The 25,005-nt window shown below is 37.7% G+C and overlaps 1 protein-coding gene across 1 annotated transcript in view; it reads right to left on the reverse strand.

Annotated features, from left to right (window-relative positions):
• Nucleotides 1-15,397: 15,397 nt before the first annotated feature.
• Nucleotides 15,398-25,005, reverse strand: part of LOC103723746 (pseudouridine-5'-phosphate glycosidase) — a 41,526-nt gene continuing 31,918 nt past the window's right edge. The window contains 6 exon segments of the mRNA XM_039119800.1: nt 15,398-15,669; nt 16,704-16,787; nt 16,987-17,072; nt 17,952-18,072; nt 18,168-18,213; nt 24,260-24,337. Of these exon segments, the coding sequence (XP_038975728.1) occupies nt 15,647-15,669; nt 16,704-16,787; nt 16,987-17,072; nt 17,952-18,072; nt 18,168-18,213; nt 24,260-24,337 (438 nt within the window). The 3' untranslated portion in view covers nt 15,398-15,646.

The following is a 25,005-nucleotide window of genomic DNA, read 5'->3' on the forward strand; positions in this document are numbered from 1 at the left end:
GCTTTTGGGGTTCACTGATGACAGAGAGAGATGGGTGCAGGAGAGGATATTACTTCTTCTACGAGATCTCCTATTTCTAACTCCCTTCCTATTATCACCAAGCGGTTGGGGAAGTTTTTAAAAGTTATGATAACTACACAAAGTAGTTATCACCGTGAAATTACTCCCATATAAACTAGGACTTGAACCAGGTTTGGGCAAGCCCTCATCTCATAGGTGCTCAATCTTGGTTTTTAATATCTCCACCTCGTACATAATGGGCATGACCATATCTCTATCTCTCAAATTTTGAATCCTATTCATGTAGATAAATGGGTCATATGACAGTCGCATACACCTGCTATTGGGAGCTATGAACTAGTTAGGGCTAGGATGGAGACTTCAACTCAAAAAATAGTAGAAAGAAAGTGAAAATGTTGTACTGCTGTATCCCAGGCTCATCTAGTTACACCGGATCAAGCATATTTCAATCCTTCAAGGGATCCATAACCACTATCTAACTCAACATATACCCACAATTATATCCAATCTCATCATAATGGCATAATTAGCTAGCTAATGACTATGAGTGTGTTTTGTAATTCCAAATGCCATCCTTTTGCCCTAATGCCACTTGGTTTTGAGTTACATGCATTCCTAGTAATGTCCATTTAGATCAAAACACTCATGATCAGAGATAACATACTAGAGCAGCTAACATCAACTTTTCACGTTGTAACGTTGTTAAAAGTCACATAAAGTATTGTTGAGAACAAGCATATGATCTCTGGAACTTAACATGGTGAGGAAGCAAGGATCCATTCACTCACTTCTTGATGGGTTGCTGAGTATTATGTAGTACGAAATGTATGTTGTGGTGGAGATTCTCTATTTTACATGTATGCCTTTACTCAAAGCACCTTAAGGGTCTTAAATCAGTTGCATCTCAAGCGCCTAACTCGAGTCTTTCATTTGCTCTCTCTTATCAGTGCCAAATGAAGTTCTCATGCCTGATTTTACACTAGGTTCATTGATGGTGTAGAGACATCCATGTTAGCTCTTCATTGCATAAAAAGTCTCATCTTAGTCTTTACCAAGGGGACACTTTAAAGATTTGAGCTAAACTCACTCTTTTAGTACTATAGCTCAACTTGTCTCATCACTACTCGCTCTATCAATGCTAGAGGAACTGCTTACAAGAGTGAGCCAATCTTAGCGAATCGATATACATATCTAGTTATGCTAATGATAACTCATACATCATATCTTAATCTTAAATAAATGAAATATACTATATCCAATAAATATGATTGAAAAACTTCATCAATCATATAAATGGAAAATGAGGATCCAGCTAGGTATGATTACATAGTGTTCAACTAAGCAAATACAATCATATTATACACAATCTTATGGATTTGACATGTGTCACATAGATGTCCCTAGCATCTAACTCATAGAAATGTGCTTCAAGACCACTTGCTTTCGTGTCACAATATCTTCGACAAAATCATACCTTGTATGTGTTTTATTCTATCATGATATTTGAAGCTCTTGTGTAAATTAGTGCAACCATACTATCACAATAGATCGTCATAGGATCTAATGCATGGGTGATGATTTCTTGATGTTGCAAGGAACTCCTAACCAAATAGCTTCCTATGCTATTGAAGAACATGCTATGTATTCAACCTCCATGATGGATAAGGCTTATAGGATAGCCTCTTGCTACTTCAAGATATGGCACCATTATTGAGTAAGAATGCAATTTTAGATGTTGATTTGTGCTTAGTTAGGTTACCTCCCCAATCAACATCATTGTAACCTCTTGAGCGCAATTTCTTACCCTAATAACATAGCATATAATTTGTTATTCCTCTAAGGTACTTAAGTATCCTTTCGTCTGCCTTCTAATATGCAAGTCTTGGATTACCATGAAAATGGCTAACAAATACAACAACATAACGTATGTCAGACTTTGTACACATCATTGTATACATCAAGCTTCTAATTGCACTAGAATAGGAAATTCTTCGCATTTTCTCTCTTTCCTCTAGAGTCCTAGGATCCATAGCAAGGCTTAGTTTCAAATTCTTCTCTACATAAGTGTCTATAGGTTTGCAGTTGTACATCTAGTATTGTTCAAATATCTTTTTGATGTAAGTCTCTTAAGACAAACTAAGAAAGTCTCTTAAAGCGATCTTTTAGGATTTTGGTGGTAAGCACATAACCTACTTCACCCACATCCTTCATCTCAAAATTGGTTTACAACCACTTCTTAGTGGTATCAATCAACTTTTAGTGATTTTCTGCCAATTGTATGTCATCAACATATAATGATAGGATTACTAAACTACTTTCAGACCATTTAACATAAACACAATGGTCCTCCTCCATCATCATAAACCCATCTACTGAGATGGCTCAAAAAAATTTGAGGTTCTATTGTCTGGATGCTTGCTTTAGGTCATAGATCAATTGTTGGACCTTGCATACTTTGCTTAGTTTTTAACCACCAAGCCAATCAATTGACCCATATAAATCTCCTCATCTGATTCTTCATTAAGAAATGCAATTTTAACATCCAACTAGTAGAGATCCAAATCCATATGTATGATAATGACTAGAATAAGGCGAATCAAGGCAAACCTAACAATCGGAGAGAAAGTTTCCTCATAATTGATTCCCTCCTTTTAGATACAACCCTTAGTCGTAATATGAGCCTTGTATCTCAACAATCTTTCTGCCTTACATTTGATCTTAACTCCTTTGTTCCCAATCATTTGATGCCTAGGTGGAAGGTCAACCAAGTCCTAGACATGGTTTTCCTTCATTGAGGCCATTTCTTCTTGCATCACTTTAATCCATTCCCTAGCAGCTAGGCTCGAGATAGCCTTTTGAAATGTTTTAGGCTTCTAATCATCTTTTAGAGCTACCAAGAGTGTTTCTCACTTAGTCTCAAATCGATGACAAGGGATCCTACCATGAATGCTTTTACATGGTTGAAAAATATATTGATCATGCTCCATTAGAGTTGATCCATTGGGTATGTCGCTTCCACTCACTCCAGAAAGTAGGCCAAGATTTGGATCTTGTGTTATATAATTTTGGAAGTCCTTAGTAGCTTCACCTTTGCTAGGAAAATCGTCCTCAAAATAAAGTTGGCATCTCATGATACAATTTCTATCATACTTTCATCAGCTTATTCTTCAATCAACATATACCCCTTAGAAACATCTAGATATCTTATGAAGATATATTTTTCCTCTAGGGCTAACTTTCCATATTTGTGAGAAGAAATGTGAATGTACGATGTTAAATCTTATGGCTGCAAATTACCTAGATCGGTCTTTTTACTAATCTAGAGCTCATACAGATTGGAAGGTATGGATTTTGAGGGCACATAGTTAAGGATGTAAGTTACGGTTAATGGTATATCTCTCTAATAGGAGATTGATAGATTAGCCTGCGCCATCATCAATCTAACCATGTCTAGACATGTCCTATTTCTTCCCTTTGCAATACCATTTTATTGGAGAGTTTTAGGAATACTTAGCTCTCTAGTTATTTCCTTTTAATTATACATTTTCTTAAACAACTTATATGGATACTCATAACCACGATCAATTCTTAGAGTTTTAATACTCTAGTCTAATTGATTCTCATCAACCTTGAATAATGCTTAAAGTAATCCAATGCTTCTGACTTATAAGAGATCAAATAGATATGACCACATATTGTGAAGTCGTCGATGAAAGTGATGCAATGTAAGGCTTTATGCCTTGCCCTCATATTCATTGAGCCATAAATCTTTGAATGAATAAGCTACAAGGGCGTTGTGGCTCTCTTTGCTTTGCTAAATGGTTATTGAGTTGTTTTTACAGCCAAATAGTATTTGCAAATAGGCAAAGTCAACTTTTGTGATTTGAGCCAAGAGGCCTTCTCTAGCAAATCTATTTATTTTGTCTTGCTCTATGCCTTAATCTAGCACATCATTCGACGTAAAAGCTGCCCATTACCATAAAACCATCTAATAAATATCTACCAGCATAACAAATATTTCCCAAGTACAACATTATACAATTATCAGCAAATTCAAATCTAAAGCCTAAACCTTGAAAGACTAGTCCACAGACAAGACTTCATTGAATATCGGATGCATATAAAACATCATGGAGATATAACGTACGCCCACCATGCAAGGCCAACTTGCACGTTTCAATCTCTAAGATCTCTACACTAGTATTGTTACGCATGTCTGTCAGTTTCTTGCTGGAATCTGATGAGACTCCACATATACTGTCCAAGCTCTTGCTATATGGCATGTTGCTGCTAAGTTCACTTGAGCGCATTCATGAGTAAAGTGACCCATCTTATCTAGTTGTAGTAGGTCATTTTTGTTTTGTCCCTCTTGCCATCGCATTTTCCTCTCTTGTGCTTGGCATTCCTAGCCTTCTTTCCTTGTCTTGGTGATTTTATCTCTGGCTCTCTTGTGCTTAGAACCAGATGCCCTCTGCAAACTAGAGTCCACCAGAGATGCGTGCCTTCTCAAGTTCTATATGGCAGACAACAAGAACAAAATCTTGATGATGTCATGATGTGTGAGATTCACTCGCATATGCTATTAAGAACTAGATAGGAAGTGAATGACAGCATGTACTTGCAGCTAGCTCATCGGCTTACTCGTGGCCTATAGCCCTTAGCTCACTAATTATATTTGATACGACTATAGGATGCTGTCTCGTGAGGTGGTTAGGGTGCTTCTTATACCCATCAAACATTAGAATGAGCTAGCATAGCCTAGTGGTGGAGGCCTCACCATACTAGACCTTGATACCATCCCAAACTACCATTGTTGACCAGTGGCTCTCGCAACAGAGCATAACATCATTCCTCATGTTGCTCAACAACGAGATGCGAGCAACGTGATCCTTTCTTTTTCAGGCTTGATATGTTTTCTTATCACGTCTATATTGTGCTGAGGTCCCATATTCAGGATCTTGTATTGGCTGTGTTATTGTTTCTAGCATGTCGTGCTCCCTAGGAGATACTGGGGCTTAATTATGATGCTGGACTTTGCAGTTTCTCTCATTTGGCTTCTCCCCATTTAGTTTTTCACCCTTATTGAGGTAAATAGCAATGCTCTCAATTGTAGCCATAGTCAATTTTAAGAGATATAAAATAGGTACAAAATTAATAACTAGCACAACAACCATCAACATAATTTTGTAGCAATTTCTAGAATCATAATATAATAATGAGAAATACTGCATGCATATTCAATCATCTTCTATATACAAAGTCTAATCATTATTTATCAATTCAATTATATGCAAATTCGAGGAGCTAGGCAAGAATTTCTGAATATGCTTTCGGCCTAAATCCTTCCACTCAACATAGCATGTCATGGCATGTTACCATGTATGTTGATATCATAGAATTATTCATATAGTTAATCACTATATGCATACTAAAATATCTATTTTTATTTTAATTTGCCCCAAAACTATACAAAATGCATGAGAATTATCCCAAATAATTACAATATTTCATGTCTTGATATTTCAGATATAAACATGCTATATAATGCAAAGATATATTTTCCACAATTTATGATAAATTAAATATATCTAATTATTGCAAAGTTCATATCATGCACTATATAATAAGATTACTTTTCTCTCAAGTTTTTGTGGTACTCTACACAAGATTAGCAAAATCATTAAAAAATGAATAATCTTTATTAGAGTTCAAATCAATTTTCTAAAATTTTTCCAAAGAAAATTCAAGGGAAAACAAGAATATATGAAGTGATGTAGGGTAAAATGGATCGTCCTGTTCACAACATGGGACCACCCAATTTCAGCCAAGTAGACATCAGCATCGAGCAGGCCAAACTTCAGTCCTACTGAACACTAGTTCGACCCCGGACCCTACAAAAGGTCGAGCAGACCTCGCCCGGACCTCTCCGCTTGGAGCGCCCTGTAGGATCGACTAAGAGCCGAAGAGGCTTCGTCGACCACAAGTATCTACAATGATGCCTCTTGAGCCGGGCTCGGAGCGCCCTGCAGGATCGACCGAGAGCCAAAGGGCCCCGTCGACCGCAGGTATCCGCAACAACGCCCCGGCCCGAGCTCAGGGTCCCCAACCGAGCTGACTTCAGAGCTGAGGAGGCGGGGCCGACCTCAGAGTCCGCCGAGCCGACCTCATCAAATGTTGTGGCCCTTAAGTTAGCTCGACCTCAATGCTCATCAAGCTAACTTCGTCAAGCATATGCTGCGGCCTCCAAGCAAGCCCGACCTCACCCACAACCTTACATACGTGTGCACTTACGCGTGCCCTTATGCCCGCATACGTGGCCGTACATTACAGCCTCACCACGCCATACTTTGGTTGCTGGCTACTCCACGACATGTCAACCAAGGGCCATACCCTGCCACCTCTATCGACGCCATGCCGTTCACAAAAACGGTCTACACCGTATGCCTCAAGCAAGTTCTAGCTGCACGCCACCTGGGCACCTCTACAGGGACTATAAATAGCCCCATCAGGTAATGCCTAACAACTTTTGGCTGACCACCTAAAATCTACTCTAACTTTATCATCGGAGGCTCCTCATCGGAACCCCACTGATGAAGCTTTGTGTAGGTCCGCCGGCGCACAGGAGGCGACTTCCTTCTCCGTCCCGTCCGGCTGCTCCTCTCGGCTCCTCCGGTGTGGTCACCCTCGGGCCGAATTTGAACCACAACATGAAGCAACCGTGGACACATTGTGAAGCCACATTTGAGGGACCCAGCGGTTCATCCAATCATAGCTAGCCAACTCTAGCATTGTGATTTTTCCGTTCAAGTTACACATCAATGTGCACTGTAGCCCTCAAATCTTAGCTAACGACCATGGGCATGCCATGCCAGCGCTAACATAGTAACATACATGTAGCATATCACAGCTTCATCAGTAATATCGCCAGCACCAGGATCCTAGGCTTCGCCTCTGACGGGGTATGGATGCGGGCAAGATGGGTCAAACACCATGTTGCTCCATCCTACGGAATTGTTTCAAAACCATTGATTTTTCAACCCTCATAACATTCTCATTGCTTAGCTAAATTGGGCATGTGACTACTTGTTGGAAAGCTCTTATAACGATCTAACATCCATAGAAACCATGGATCATGTAGTGCCTTGGTTTGAGAGAAAAGTAGTTTGGAAAAACATAGGTCTTAAACTATCATAAAACTTATGGTCCATTTTTCTCTCAAAATAGATGGAGTAGCGGTAGTTAGTAAAGACAGATGTCGGCATTAGAGAGAGATAGCTCTCCAACATTTAGGGGAAATATGTATAAATATCAAGTTGTCAATTATAAGTTTTTTTTATCAATTTATCTTTCAAGTTATCCTTCACATTTTTATTCCTAGGTCATAGTTCATAGCTTGTAGATCTTAGTCACCGCTCCCTCCTTTGAGAAGGCAATACTTTAATTAGTAGTAAAAGTTCTTGAAAGTTAAAGCAGTAGGAAACACTGTCATCTATCATCTTTTCAATTCGGCTAATGGTAGTATGCATATGCATCTATCAAGCTAGGTCCATTTACATGCCTATTCTCCTATCCATCTTACCATACGAGTAGGAACAAAAGAGGGCCAATATCACGTAATATGATATGAAAGTTGGGGGGAAGATTCAAAATTTAATTTAATACTGGTAATTGATGGAGAAGAAAATGGATATAGTGGTAGTAACTAACTAGAATGTGTCAAAATAAAAAAACATAACATTTATCCTGCGGTAAACAAGAAGAACATGGTGGTAAAGGGAATATAATAAGATTATAAAAGGGAAAAAGAAGATCTAAGAATTTGAATATCTGACCTCTTTATGTTATCTTTTATCTATTAATCAAATTTCTTTTTTTAATCTATCTTTAACTTTCAGTAGCATAGAATTTAGCCATGACCTCTCTAAGGGGGAAATGTTCTGATAAAGTTCTCCAAAGTTCAAGTTAATTGAATCCATTTGCTTTTCTCCTTTACTCCAGTGATGGCAGGAGGCATGCTCGTCCAGTTATATGACCTAGCCATTGCCCTATTTTCCTATCCATCTCATCTCAGGAGGGAAACAATACTATCACAAGATTAGCAAAAAAAAGCTTCTTATTAAGGTATTTATCCTATAAAGTCTGTTATTGGGATTTATTCTCCAAGGTTCTTTCAAAGCAAAGCCTCTAGAATCTGAATTTAACAAGTCTCGCAAAGCCTAAGGAATCTTATTCCTTGCCTGGTTGTAAAGCAATTGATTTCCAATCCCTCTATACTTTCTCTATAGTAGTGTTTATATATGCCAAAAGAGGAGGAAGGAGGCCTCTGGACGAAAGAGTTGCCTTATAGGGGTACAAGGACCACCATGAAGGATAACTATGTTATGAGTGCAAGGGCAACCATGAAACGTAACTATATATATATATATATATATATATATATCTCAAATCTAGCAAAGCCCAAGAAATCTCATTCCTCGCCTGGTTGTAAAGCAATGAATCCAATCCCTTCAATCTTTCTTTGCTGTGTATTTATGTACAGCAAAAAAGGTGGGAGGCCTCCAAACTAAAGAGGTGTGGCATAGTACAAGGACCATAAACCATATTTATATGGTTCCAGGTCCTATCATGGGGCATCAAGGCATTCGATTGGGTGCTAAACATCGAAAATAACATCAAGTACTCTTTGAACCATCCTGATGAAGATGAGAATGGAAGGAGACTTCGATATATATAGGATGCCCGCCAACATCATATATCTTAGCAGAGCTGCCTTCACTCCCCACTTGGTGTCTTTCGGTCCATACCATCATGGCACAGACCACTTTAAGCCAATGGAGAAGCACAAGCCAAGGGCTCTGGTCCACTTCCTCAAAAGGGCAGGCAATCCATCAGATCACTTAATCTAGGCAGTGAGAGAAATCGAAGCAACCTAAGGATTGCTGTGATAGCCTTAGAAGGGAGTGGAGAACACAACACACCGTGACCAATTCGTGATGCTAGTGATACTTGACGGGTGTTTCATGCTCGAAGTAATGGAGATCACTGATGACCAATATCACTAATATCAAAAGTTGTATGCCCCAAATAATCCCATTTTTTGTGTCATCCGTTGAACAATAGAATGCATTATATCTGTTGTTAAGAAGGCAAGAAGATATTTCCATTTATGTAGAATTGATTGGGGAGCTAATTGGGGCTTAATTGTAGGTGCTATTCTTGGCCAACAAGATGGAGCTAATTGGGGCTTAATTGTGGGTGTTATTTTTGGCTGTTGTATTCTATATATTGCTATGCTCTTTTTTGAGCAAACCATGAATGAGAATGTTTTTCTATGCCTGTAGTTTTTTCCCTTCGGGGTTTTCCATGTAAAACATGGTCTTTTTGTGTTGATTCCATTCTTTATTATTTCTTTCTTAGCAGTTTTGAATTCCATAACCTTGTCATTTTCCTGCCAATTTTGCAACATACCGTTCATTCTTTGAAACTTTTGCCGTACACCTTCAGAATCAATTGAAAGCCACTCTTTGCAAAAGGATAAACTTGTGAGATTTGTCTTTTGTAGCCCACTCATATATTTGTTTAAGAAGAAAATCCTTCAATTCCAAAACTGTATCTTGGGAAGCAAACACCCAGATTTTTTCTAATCTACTTCTTGGTCTTCATCACCCACTTGCCCAATCGATCGTTGTTGGAGCTGAGGGCTGCGGTGTTTGGCGGTCTACACTTTGTTGGTGAGTGTTATTGCTGAAAATCAGACCCGGAGGTGATTGCGAACCAGGAGAAGGAGCTTCTGCCGCAGGCCATGGAGGATGTTGTCTTTGGCAGACCTGCAAGAAGCCCAGGCCAGAGGATATGGCAAAGGCCCTCCGATACTTAAGTTAGATAGAATTTATAGATATTTTAATGAAGAAATCTTCTTATCAAGGGGGGAGAAGTCCCTCTCTCCCCGGAGTTCCCCCTTCTTTATAGGAGGGGGTGTGGAGGTTATTCGTAATCGGATGTGATTGCGCAAATCTTGGGTTAAATAAATTACCTTAGATGGCATGGAATTTCAGGCTAGCTGACAATCGGTTAAAATTGTAAAGATTCAAATTTGATAGCTGTTGTGGCGGAGACTGCGAAATTTGATCCCAAATATGGAGGATTTGGTGACCCCTTCTTTATGCAGACGCTCCGATTTAGAGACCGACTTGACTTTCAGTAGAGTTGGAGTCGGTCTTAGCTTCTGACTAGATTTTTCTTAGCCTCGAGGTCAATCAAGTTTTGCTTAGCCGAGACTGAGATCACGCTCACCGAGACTATGCTTACCGAGATCCGTTCGCCGAGGCTAGGCTTACTGTCAGATTTGGGTGTTTTAACCCTATGCATTGGGTGATCCACTTTTCCCCCCATCAGTGAGAAATCTTTTTCAGCCTTGTATTTGCTTGCTATATTTGCAAAAATCTAGTGTATTTCATTTTTAGTTTTTTGTTAAATATGATTGGAAAAAATAGCAATCCTGGTACAAAGCTTTCTTCGATTTTACTCAGTGGGCTTAATTATGTCCCATGGTCTAGAGCTGTTTGCCTATCTGTGGGCAGTAAATACAAATTGGGACATTGATGGCAAGAAATCCACTCCAAAAACTGATGTTTCTAAGTATGATGAATGGGTTGCAAATGATCAACTTGTTATGTCTAGGATTCTTAATTCTATAGAACCCAAGATTGCTGAAATCTTTACATTCTTCAAGTCAGCTAAAGATTTGTGGAATTATATTAAAGATTTATATGGTCACCAGAATAATATGGCTAGAATCTACCAATTACAACAGCAAATTTCTGAATGTAAGCAAAAAAATTATTCTTTTATTGAGCATCTTGGGAAACTCAAGAGCATGTGGGATGAACTGTCAATGTATCGCCCACCTACCACAGATATCAATATCCTTCAAAAGCGTGCTAAGGAAGATAAAGTTTTTCAGTTGTTGGCTAGTTTGAAGCTCGAGTCTGAGATTCTAATAGGGCAAATGTTGATAGGAGCTGAAGTACCATCATTATCAAATGTTTGTGCTACCCTTCAAAGAGACAAAATTAGGAAGAAAGCCATGAATGTTGAATCCCAAACTGCTAGTATGCATTTTGAGTCTAGTGCTCATGTTATTTCTAGAACTCGAAATGATAAGAGAATGTTCAATGCTGGTGGTTCTTCTCAAGGGTCAGAAAAGGGATGTCGGTGGGATTATTGTAATAAGTTAAATCATACAAAAGATCGTTGTTGGATTCTTCATCCCCATTTGAAGCCAAAGGTTGCTAATACTATGAAGTCCTATGATGTGGCTCATCTCTCCTTATCTAATACTACCATTGAGGATCTTGCAAGGCTACTCCACCAACACTTCAGTAAGCTTAAATCTTCCACATCTAAAGCTGACCTATCCTCTCCCACACGTCTCAGGTAATCTCAAAGCCTTTTTTTCAACGCTCTTTGATGACTCTACTTGGATTATTGATTTTGGTAGTATAAATAATATTACCAATGATCATAGTTATTTGCTTTACTTTAGACCTTCTACAGAGAAATACACTGTCTCTGTTGCTAACGGAACTTCTTCCCCAATTGAGGGTCATGGTACCTTTAATATTTTTCCAAAGTGTCCAAACTCTCAAGCATTGTATATTCCTTCATTTCTTTCAAAATTACTTTTTGTGGCAAGCTCACTTGCACCATAAACTGTGATGTTGTTTTCTCATCTACTAATGTAAAATTTTAGGATCAAGCCACAAAGAAAGTGATTGGTGAAGGCATATATTCTCATAGGCTAAATTTTGTTGACCACTTCCACTCAAGCTTTCTTGGTCAGATCTACAAGTATTTGGCACAAGCGTTTAGGACACCCATCTGATCACGTGTTGTCTTATTTGTTTCCTAGCATGTTTGGTATCCCTCACCCTTGTGAGACTCGTCAATTGTCCAAACAAACTCGACTACCTTTTAGTTCATCTCATACTGTGTCAGGTGCACCTTTTAAATTAATTCATACTAATGTTTGGGGACCAGCTCCTATTGAATATATGACAGTTATAAATATTTTATTACATTTATTGCTCGTGTTATATGGTTTTACTTGTTGAAACACAAATGTGAAGCCATCTCTGCTTTTCAAAACTTTTATAAGATGGTTGCTACTCAGTTTGTGCTTCTGTGAAAGTTTTATGCTCTGATAATGGAACAGTGTATGTGCAAAATATTTTTTCTGATTATTTGAGTTGTCATGGCATTATTCATCAAACTAGTTATGTTGGCACCCTACAGCAAATTGGTGTAGCCGAAAGAAAAAACTGTCACCTATTAGAAACTGTCAAGTGTCTCATATTTTAGATGCATGTTTCAAAATGATATTGGTCACATGGTGTCCTTACCTCTGTCTATTTGATTAACATACTACTTAGTCGTGTTCTTAAACACAAGTCTCTACTTGAAGTCCTGCACGGTAGAAAAATTGATATTTTTCGCCTTCATGTTTTTGGATGTCTGTGCTATGTTCATGTTGCAGCAAGTCATCGGAATAAACTTGATGCTCGTGCGACTAAATGTGTGTTTTTTGGGTACTCTTCCACCCAAAAAGAATACAAATATTACGATCCAAAAAACCACAAACTTGTTGTATCCCGTGATGTGCAATTTGTTGAAACCGAACCATTCTTTCTTGCACCAAATGATGACTCTAGGATTCAGTCACAGAGGGAGTTTCTACATGACTTGGTCCCCCTTCCCACTGTTAGCTCAATGTCTCCTCCACTTGTCTCTTTGGAAAATTCTTCATCTAATATAGGAGAAAGTGATGCCTTATATGAAGAAAATGCTTCACTTGAAGGTCCCATGATGGCCCAACCTGAAGTTCATCGCTCAACTAGGCTGACTCGTCCCCTTGCTAAGATGCAAGATTTTTATACCTACCATTCAACTTCATTCAAAGTCACCTAACCTATGACAATGTCTCTCCATCCTACTTTGCCTTTCTAAGTTCTATATCAGATGAACCCAAAAACTTTCAAGAAGCCAATGCATAACCAAATTGGAGAAAATCCATGCAAGAAGAGCTTGAGGCTCTTGACAAAAATCATACTTGGGAAATTGTGACACTGAGAAAGTGGGATGTCATTGGGTGTATAAAAAAAAAGTATAACAGTGATGGAATAGTTAACAGAGACAAAGCCAGATTAGTCACTAAGGGGTTTACACAAACCTATGGAGTTGACTGCAAGGAAACATTTGCTCCTGTTGCCAAGATGAATATTGTTCGAGTTTTGTTGTTTGTTGCAGTTAATCATGATTGGCCATTGTTCCAAATGGATGTTATAAATGCTTTTTTACATGGTGATTTGGAAGAAAAGGTTTACGTGAGTCTTCCACCAGAACATTCTCAGAAATCTTAGCAACACTTAGCATGCAAATTAAAATATTTTTTTTAACTTGTTGATCCAACAGAATCATAAAAGGCTTACCAAATTTCATCCGAGTTTTGGATTTTTTTTAATAAATTTTTTGAATGTATACCTACCCATAAAGGTATTTTAGTTATTTTAATTTTAAGCCGTCTATTTTTTTAACGGCATTCATTAAATGGTATGGATACATATGCAAAAAAAAAAAAGAACATACATGCAAATAGTAATTTTACTAGAGTATTCATTCAATTTTGTATATTTAGGAGGGTATACATGCAAACAAAATCCAAACCAATAATGCTTTTACTTGCAACCAGTTAGGCGAGGCACATGTCCATTCCACAAAAGCATGCAAGTCAAATGGAGATGAGGATGTCAATAGCCAGCAGGCTAGTGTATAACCGCAATCCTTTACCAATCAAAAGCTGAGTCTTCTCGAGTTGAAAGAAAGATGAGACAAGGGATTATACTTTAATTGCAATGAGAAATCTGATATTGGACATAGGTGCAAAAAATTATTACTTATTGAGGGAAGCTGGTCGATGAGGAAGACATCTATGGAGTTATTGATGACAATAGTAAAGAGAACCTTGAAGAAATGCCAAAGATATCCATCCATGCTATCAACGGTGCCCCAGACGCCAAACTATGAAGTTTCAAGGAAGAATGGTTCGACACCAAATCTCAATTTTGGTGGATTCTGGGAGCGTTCACAATTTCTTAAACAACAAGGTTTAGGAATCACTCCTAGCATACAAGGCAAGTTTGAAGTGGCAAAAGCAAATGAAGAAAAGATTACAAGTTCTAGGCATCGTAAAGAGGTATATATGATGGTGCAAAAGGTACCAATTACTGTTGTTTTTTATTTGCTTCCTTTGATTGGTTATGAAGCAGTTTTAGGTACCCGGTGGATACGTATATTAAAACCTATTGTTTGGAATTTTTCTGATTTACATATAAAATTTAATGTTGCTGTGAAAGATGTTTTGAAAGATTGGCAGCCCCGGAAGACAAGATCATGGATGAACAGGAAATTTCAAAAGAGCTACATCGAAGAAAATAGGGAGATTTATTCAAAATTTTCTCTTAATTTACAAGATCAACATGATGGCGCCACTTCTAAATTTAATTCTTAATTAGAAGATGTTCTAAATCTTCTGAACATGTCTTTCAAGAGCTACGTGGGTTACCACCTTCCAGATCTTATGTCCACAAGGTACCTCTCAAGCAAGGCATGAACCAATTTGTGTGAGGCCATATAGGTGCCCTTACTTTCAAAGGAATAAATTAAGAGATTGGTGGCTGATTTTTTTAGCTTTAATAGTGATTCGTCCAAGTCAAAGTCTTATAGTCTTCTCTAATCCTACTTGTCCAGAAGAATGATGGGTCACGGATACCTGGATACAATTGATGTGGTTATTCTCATTTGACCTTCTACAGAGTCTTTTCTGGACTACAGTGCAACAATGCAATATCGTGTCTTAAAATCTGGGTTTCTTCTTATTAATGTTTGCTTCTGATCACGTACGCATCAGTTTATGTACCAATGTATCATGTTTTATCACAAGTGATTTTTCTTCTCCTCCCCCTCTCCCAAAAAAAAGAAAAGAAAAGAAAAAAGAAAGATGCGGAGTGCCTGTGATATCTATTCCATGCGAAGCCTTACGGGAAAATCCTTGAAAACCTTGGGTAAGCAACCATCCTTTTACATACCCGCCACCTCCGACGAGAGCACAGATTTTAGTACTTGCACGCGTGCATTAACCGAAGCTACTGCACCAATTCCAGATGGTACTTTTTGACACACTTGGCAACCTGATCTTACTAGTAGGGAACTGTATTCCATGTAGATAGGAAAGGCCAAGCACAATTTCCCAATTTATTAGTTGGACGAAAAGGACAGTTGTTTTTATATGTTGAAAGAGGAGGAGATAATGCGAAAAGGATAAATGAAACATCCCATGCAGTGAATGCAGAAAAAGTTCTATTCCTGACAAACCTTCCAACAACTTAATATTATTCTAAAGATTACATCGCCATCACCAACATTTTTTAAATCACGACATTTTTTCTAAAATAAACAAAACTAATTATTACACTGCAATTAACATTTTCAAAGAAATATATATTTCCAAACATAACTGATTGAGTAACAAACTACCATACAGCAATGTAGGCGCTACCATCTCTCAAATTTATAATGCCGACCTCACAGAACCTGTCAAAAATCACATTATATTTTTAAGTAATACAATGATTGCAAAGAAGGGATGTTACAGTATATCAAGAAGGGAGTGAGGGGTTTTTTCAAATGGAACATTTAAGTTATTCCAGTACAGTTCATATGCTCTAAAACTGCTAGACTAAGAGGCCATTGGAGGTGTCAGCTAGTAGTCATAATACCCCATCACAATGGCTCATTTACTCACCAAAAAAAAAAACAATGGTTCACTTTGACTGGCTATTAACTCTCCTGAAGCATCCCGTCGGTCCTGCATTTGTTTATTACCTAATGCCCCTTTATACAACATATTTACATTGTGCAGCCTTTTGTATTTCTATGTTCTGTATGTTGACATTATTGATGATGAGTACTTTAATATAAGTTGCAATGAAGATAGGTATTAAAATTTAAACCTGGCATGCTACAAGACTATAGCAAGTTGGGCTACCACATCATGAACAGGAAATGCTTACTGCCAGCATTCATGGAGTTCGAAAAGGACAGAGGATAAGAGAAACTGAGGATCAAAAGTTTGGAAAAATCCTCGTCCCCAGTTCTTTTCGATACCATCTAAGCCTTTTGGTTGCCGACATATGAGGTTGGATGATTTCAACTGCAGCTCATAATTGACCGATACATCCCATGCTAGCAAAGTTACGTATATGATTGAATCCTCCAATAAACGCAATTATTTTACAGAAAGCCAGGGCATCCATACCTTAAATGTCTAGTCCAACCTCTTTTCTCAGGTTTCCTTGTGAAATGTAAAGATCAATCTAACGTCACCTCAAGGATGACTATGAGAGCTATCCCGAGTAATTCTATATCTTCAGTAATAAGAGTTAAATTAGCAGGACAATGTAAATTCTAACGATGATATGCATTTTCAGGCTAAGCAATCATTACCTCCACTGTGTAACAGTAATACAAGAAACTCAGTGGCACCACCGCATTTTCAAAGAGGATGATAGATAAAAGTAGCAATATAAGCAGGAAAAACGAAGAAAAAATGGGGATTGACTACTCACAATTGTTTATATTTCGTCTAAGACTGGCAAGTTCCACTGCAATTCTTGCACCTACGCATGCATTGTTCTTCACAAGTGCGATATCTATAACTTGCTTAAGGAAAATTACCAGATGAACATAAGGAGAAAGGTAAAAATCTCCTTAGGAAAAGGTATAATTATTCTCCTTAGCTTGGATGAAATTCTCTCCTTTCAAAATCTGTGGGCCAAAAATTAGCTGTATTGAAGTACAGACATGATTATCTAGATTATAGACACACTCAAAAATACAAATTCAGGATACTGGCAGCCAACGAAGCTCCTCCGGTTAGCTCATTCACTCTAGCAAGCAAGAAAGGAGTTGCAGCATTACCTATCACATTCTTCTCCCTGATACAAAATGTAAGAATATGATGGTAATATGCTATATGTTCACAAATAGTGTACTTAGTGATTTAATGAAGTTGAAAAGTCCAAATCTGATACAGATGCGATAAGGTCATCAGGTGGAGCATACAAAGAAGGAAAAGAAAAGAAATAATCCAAAGATGCGTTGTATTTAAATTAATTGATTTTTCATTTTAATTGTCAATTCATGACCAGAATAATCTTATATAAACCAAAAAAAAAAACAATTTATTGTTTAAGTGACATGTAATCTTAAAAACTCCGCTGCTCAGCACTAAAATGACTCGTAAATAGTGCAAGAAAAAACAGATCTTGCTTTGAAAGTGTTTGAGCATGTTATGAGCATATTTATTTGTCAGTGTCTGTGCATATGAAAACAGATGTATGTATGTGCGCATGTGTCCATGCCTACATGTCTTCATGTGCTTGTGCATGCATGCACCAGTGCATCACAAGTTTGTGCACGAATAATATGGGGACATTCTAAGGGTGAATAAAACACTTTGACTAGAATAATCTGGAGATCACGAGCAACTATGGAACCAAACACGCAAAATTACCTTCTTCCATTGGTTTATTGCTCAGACATTTTAATTTTTCAAAAGCAAGAAACCTGATTTTCTGGGTAGTTTGGTGCATGAAATTGACGGATGAAAATTCTTATCTGGTGGAGATGCAGAGCACAAAAATAATGAAAGAACGGCATTTTCCATGGTAGATAGAAGGATCCCTATGGATAGATCATATGTGTGGTCTGGTTCTAGCCACACCTACATGCATACACATTAGTAAATCGGGATGTATCCACACAAACACAGAAACAGAAAGGAATTATTGATAGACTAGTGAAAGTGAGGTTACGTTGCTTCTTTTAGGGCACTTTGTATTGCTGAATCTATCATATCTCCTGAAGCGGCGTATTCTTTTGGGACAGGCACTGCAATTAGCATTCCGCTTCCAAGCTTTAGATTCAGGTTTGCATCTGCAGTTCATAACATGGAAATAAACTGACATGCATGCCAGAATCGAGTATAACGAGAAAACAAGTGCTTATGCGTATATATTGATTTCACTCACTTATGAGCCTAGCACACTCCTGTGGAGTGTTGAGACGGCAGGGAGCCTGCATTCAACAAATTGAAAAGACCTTATGAGTATCTACAGCTATAACAGCATCAAATTGTTCTTTTGTAAGTGCAAATATTTGTCCTATAAAAGGGCAGCATTAACAACTTATGGGACATAAGGATTGTCGCACAAGCTCGTATCAAGAACATAACAACAGAACAAAATTGCCATCATATTCAGAATGGTTATATTGCTATAAATAAATCGGCGAGAACCTACAAAAGCAGCAAGAATAATACAAATATGCCTGAGTCATGCAAGTAAAATAGAATTCACTATCTAAATTGTGGGAAACATGATTAGAAAAAAAAAAATCATGGTTAAATACAATTCCAGGCTCTATATTGATAATATATGTTTAACTATGAATAAAGAATCATTATGTTTCAGCAAAAAAAATTGATGCTAATAAAGCATATAAGATACCGAACATGTATGGATTTGTTGGAATGCTCCAGCAGCAGCAATTACTAAGAATTATTTTAAAGAGGCTGAAAATATCTAGACCTGTTGACACACAAATTAAGGGTAAAATATTGAAACCATCAACAAATCATATTTCCTAGAACTTAAATCTGAGAATGGTGGTTGGCTCCCGTGATAAAGCATCACTTAAACAAAACTAAGTCCAAGTTGTCCTTCCACAGCACTTCATTGCTCTTACATCTCATGCTTTGTTATGACTTGGCATGTAACGCCCCAAATTTGCAACATCTTAATTAAGACTATTGGCTGAGTTAGATAAATGAAAACTTTTGGCAATGTATATTCTGAAAACCCAACTGGAAGTAAAGAGATTTATGTAGATAATCTGAAGAATAAATAAGAGATATTGAGGACTAAAAGTAGTGTTGCCCCTGTTTGTTTTTTAAAACATAAGGATTACCTGGACACAGGACAAGGTTGTCAAGTGACCAAATGGCTAGAAGAATCTGAGACGGCAACTTTAAAAAAACTTGGATACACGGACACAACTGTACAATTTAATTACAAATAATATATGTATATACTTGTGATTAATTTAGAATCATTTTGATTGTAAGTTATATATTTGGGTTTCAAAATATTTAGACTATATCTAAGTGACATTTTTTTGGGCTGTATTTTTTTCTGATGAGGCTAATATTGGTGGCGGGCCCAATATAGGCAGACCTTTGGAAGCACCTTTATTAGCCATGCACATCTGGTTGGGATGATAAACAATGCCCTCTCATCTTTCACTTTCTCTATCGCTAGTCTCCAAACCGCCAAAACCCTAGGGCACTGGATAGGAAGATAGGTTACATCCTTTCACTTGAATGCAGGTTCCCTCTACCCCTCAAGAAGCAATCAATAGAGAAGGTGCCGAATGCAGTTATGCTCTCCTCCTCCCCCCCCCCCCCCCCCCCCCCCAACCCACCCCCTTCCTTTTTTCTCCTTCCTTCATCAACAAGCATGAGAGAGAGGAACCCTAAATCAAGCAAATCAAGAAGAGCCGTGCCTATGGTACATGACATGCATGATATGCATGCAGTACCACATCTCTGTGGGAACACAAAAAAAAAAAACTTGATTTTTATCATATCTAAGTTAAAATGACTAAATGAAATGACTAGGTAATAATGATCAAAAGGAACCCACAAATGAGATCTTGAATATAAATCAAAGGACTTCAAGGATTAGGCTGAGCCACCACATGCTTACTCTTAAGCTGTCACCTTCAATCTGTTAGGAGCTGCTACCTCATGCTCACATTGTTAACAGCCACGCCACACTTTCCCTAATTAGTTGCCACCTCATGTTTGGTCACTATAAAGCCACTCATACTAGCTACCACCAGCCACCTTTTCCTTATAAATTAGTCACCCAGCTAAACCCTAGCTTGACACCCAGCTTCTACCTTATAATGGCTGGACATCTCATGATTATAAGCCATCTAAAAATAGGAGGCCGCTACCCTGCAACCACTTTTGCAGCTCCAAAAGTTGAAGCAGCTTATAGACATTACTTTCAACAACATGCTTGTTTAGATGAAACTTTTTATTGTATATTTATCCTTGTTATATGTAAATAATCATAGTTTTCATAATTTGTGATCTTTTTTTTGGCATTTTGTGTTAAGTGAATTTTGGTAAAATTTTGTTTTGAAAACTATTGAAATTTGAATTTCTCAAAGTTAAGTGATTATAATTGAAATTTATATCAATAAAAAGGATTTCTTTTGAACTGATCCATTCAAAATATTTTAAATTGTCATATTGCCTAAAAGTGAGAGCTTTCTTGTTTTATGGATTTAGATGAAACTACAAATTAGTCAATGGACCCCTAACCAGCTGGTAGGCTTCACTAAACCATTGACCAGCGGGATAATAGCTGGTTTCAATGAAACATAGCCAATGGGTATAACAGCTGGGGCATTAATGAACCACTAAGAAGCAATATTGCAATAGTTGGTGCAAGTGAACCCTTGGCTAATGCGCCTACTAATTAGTGACCCTTGGCAAACGTGCCTACTAATTAGTGAACCCATGACTAGCAGGTGTAATAGTTGGTTACTAACTAGTTGGTATTGAATTAATTTTCTAAGTGTTGTCAAATTTTCATTGTATAAAGTGATTTTTTAATTGCACTTAATGTTTTCTCAGCAATTTTGAAAAAAGGCATCTATTATTGATTTTAATAATTGATTTCAAGTGCATTCTAGTGTTTTTTTCAAAAAAAAAAAATTATTGTGGTAAATTTACTTATTGTCATAGCCCCTATCGTTCATGACTATTTGAGTTTCAACAAGTCTTAATCCTCATTGCTTCCGTTATTCTATTTTTCTTGATAGTATGTTATTCGCTATGTTTGGCTACTTACGAACTTATGTAGCTCACTCAGTAACTGAACATATTTCAGAGTGAAACACTTATTAGTCTACTAAAAGGTTTGAAGTATTTTTGCTGCGCAAAGTCTACCTCAAAAAGGAACTTAGTGCTATTTTTGTATCATAGGTTAAAGCAAGGTCCGCCGTACCAGTACCGGTCAGCATACTGGTGGCGGCCCGGACCGGTACGTACCGATCCCATATCGGTCCGTACTGGTTTCGTACCCGTACGGCAGTCGTACTGGCCGATTTTTCAATGAAAAACTTACGGTACCGGATCCCACATTGATCCGGTACCAGTCCCTACCAAAACCGATTCGTACCGGCCCGTATCGGCGCATACAGGCCGGTACAGCATACCCTGGGGTTAAAGTGTGCTTATAGATGTCACACTAGGTGAGGAAGGAGTGCTAAAATGTATTCATATTGGAAAATATAAGTGTGTTTCAGTGAGATAGTTTGTGTATTTTAAGTAAATGGTAAGCGAATCTTGTCAGGGTTGTGAGCTAAAGTTAGTTAATTTTTAGATTTTAATTTGCTCTACATGATACCATAACCAAATGGTCACTTATGTTATGATTACATGAACTGAAGTTTAAATTTAGAATTATGTTCTTTTGCAATAATTAGTTGAATTTAATCCAGGCAATTGATCAACCGTGATTTTAGTCACATGGACGACTTGATAGAGCTAGGTTTTGGTTGTGACATTATGGTATCAAAACAGTAGGTTTTCTATCTCCTAGCAGCAAAAGAGGTCTGGTTGATAAGTGGATAGCCTTAGAATCATGATTACCTTATGATGACATGGAGAGTTAGTGGGAATATTTCCAATGGGACCAAGGAAGTTAAATATATTAGTGATGCATCTTTATAGCGATATGAAAATATATAGTAAAATTTGGACAGCATGACCATTTTTTTCATATCAAACAATGTTTTATGTGTAAGCTTATTAAGAAACATAAGTTATAATAATTGAAAATAACAATTGGGGACAAATTGGGGGAGATAAATCTTGTCCATCAAATTCATATGTAACTAATTTTCCTCTTATAAGAAGCTAGCTTTATATGCAATCTTTGATAAAAAGATTGATTTGTGAAACTAGGGAAATAAAGTTACCAAGAATGATTCATGAAGCCTGATTACATATTAGAATGATGATAGCAGTGTCAAAATGATTACTAAAACCCTTTCTAAGGAAAAGTTTGGCAATTATTGATATCATAAAAATCACACTTAATTAGAAGAGCTATTAATTTACCAATACCACAAACAATGATTGAATTTCTCATCAACCCCCTTACACGATGCCATTGGTGGAACTTTTAGAGCTGAAGAAGTAATTGCGATAATTGACAATAAAGGTTTTTATTGAGTAGTACATCACCATGAGATGCTTCAGTATCCAATGTTAATAAAAAGGAAGTACAGTTGCAAGACATTGTGTATTGATTATAACATTGAACCAAGCGAATGAAGAGTGATTATCGAGGGTCAACAATTTATTTATTGGATTACAAAATGAGCATTGCAACATCAAGGATACACTTATTAAGTGAGAAGTAATATTCTAAGTTGTTTAAATGTGAATTGGCTAGAAAGAGTTCTAATATGACTTGTATGCCAACATAGCTTCATCAGGTCATAAAATATGCATTAAGAAGGCTCAAATCTTAAGAATAGAACTATGCAAATGATGACTTAGAACTTACCAATGGTAGCTTTTGTTATGGAGATTTGCATAATATTTCAAAAGAGGACCAACTTAGAATGCAAAGTAGGCCCCAAGCACATGCCCAAAGTAGGTCCGATCCAAGCCCGAATGCCCACCCTAACCCCTTCTCCTCTTTATTTTATTTCACTAGGGCTGGACATGGGCTCGATCCTCGGCCCAAGGCCTGTCGGACCAAGCAAACTTTGGGTCAGGCTTTGTGCTCGGCCGAGAAGAACCGCATCAGGCTTAGGCCTAAAAACTAAGCCCCAAATATTTTAGGTTGGGATCGGGTCTAGCCTTATCCCGGCCCAAAAATCAAGCCCAACAAGCCTGATTCGAGCCTGAACTTAGGTCTACCCCACCCCTTCATGTTTCTCAAATCACTCCCTCTCCACTGTCTTCTCTACTCTCCCTCTAGTGTCCCCTCTTTCTCCCTCCAAATCTCTCACCCCTCTTTCCCCTCTCTCTTCTAATCTCTCTCCATCTCCTCTATCCCCTCCCTATCATATCCCTTCTCTCTCCTTTCTGATCTCTCGATCTCCTCTCCCTCTCGATCTCTTTACACTTTATCTCCCTATCGATCTCTCCTCTCTCTCTCTCTCTCTCTCTCTCTCTCTCTCTTCTCCCAACCACTCTCCCTTGTTTAGCTTAGGCATAGATCCGAACAAGCTGAATTAGACTTCAAGACAAGCTCAAGTTCAAGCTCAGCAAAAATTTTGAATAAAAAAAAAATTGATCCTTGGCCTACCTTGAAGCCCAAATTATTTCTAGGACAGGCCAAGCTATGATGAAGCCCAACCCGGCCCAACCCAATTCCAAACCTATTCTCCGTTCTCTCCACTGTTGTCCTTACGCCCCCCCTCTCTCCTGATCATTGTCTTCTCTCTCTCTCAATCTCTCTCTTCTCATCCCCCCTCCTGATATCTCTATCCTCTCCTCTTCGTCCTAATCTCTCCCCCCTCTCTCTCTCTCTCTACTCTCTCTCTCTCTTGATTTCCACTCTCTCCCTCTAATCTCTCTCCTTTCTCCTCCCCATGTTCTCTCTCTCATGTTGCACCAATGAGAAAGAGGCTCAAGCCTTAATCCAAGCCAACAAGATAAGGCTTTAGATCGAGCTCAAGTTCGAGCTCAAGCGGGTATTAGGCAAAAATTTTCAGGCCTTGGCCTAGCTCAAAGTCTAAAAAATATTTCAAGTACAAGCTTGAGTAACATGAAAACCCAACCTAACCTAGCCCAATTCCAACCCTACGCACGATTTGGCTAGATTAGGATGATAGACATATTGATATGAGTAACAGCACCGCATATTACATTTAAAAAAAAAAACATTGACATTGATAAAGCAGAAAAAATATAATGACAAATTATCTAGAAAACTTAATGAAGAAAGAGCCACACAAGAAGTTTTTTTATAGAACAACCAATTTTGCAGTATGCTAGCATATATTAAACAAATGAAAAATATGGCATCACCTTGAATCCACTGTGTTCAGTGAAAAATGCAGGAAACTCGTTGGTCTTATAAGCAACGACAGTCACTCCTTGAGTTTCCTGCATTAAGAAATATAGATTCACTTATTGCATTGTGACAATAGAAAATTTCATTTTCTTTCATCATTTGTCAAGGAAACCTTTTCTTTCATCATAGCACACTCAAAGCAAAACCATATAACATGTCTTTCTTCTCTATTTTTTTTGTTGGATGGAAATGTAGCAGAAGCAATAGTTTTGTAGAGCAATATACACACTAGTGAAAACTGGAATTCACATTTTAAAGCATTTTTTAGACCATCAAATTCTTCATTGAAATTACCCTAGCATAAAGTTTTCAAAGAACCTTACATTATTGTTGTGGAGATTCACATATAGATGTGGTAAAATTAAGAATATTAAGTTGGATACATGGGAAAACATGGACGTATATACTTGAAGTGTATATCTGAGGATTGCACCAATTAAGTAATGGAGAACCATTTCAAAGGGTAAAAGCATCTCCAGCGTACGTTGGTAAGCCCCGGTAATAGGAGAGGTGCATAAATATGTGCAGGTTTTAAAAAGAAAAAGGACGTAAGGACATAATCACATGGATGGAAGTTGTCTTTAAGAACATGGAAAGACTTGTATAACACTAGAGATTGCTTTTTATAGGAAGAATTGATGAACAAGAATGCAGAAACCCACCCTCAAATGGCTAAGACAGGGCTCGATATTTATCACTG

Source organism: Phoenix dactylifera, unplaced genomic scaffold, assembly GCF_009389715.1.
Source record: "Phoenix dactylifera cultivar Barhee BC4 unplaced genomic scaffold, palm_55x_up_171113_PBpolish2nd_filt_p 000618F, whole genome shotgun sequence".
Lineage (NCBI taxonomy): Eukaryota > Viridiplantae > Streptophyta > Magnoliopsida > Arecales > Arecaceae > Phoenix > Phoenix dactylifera.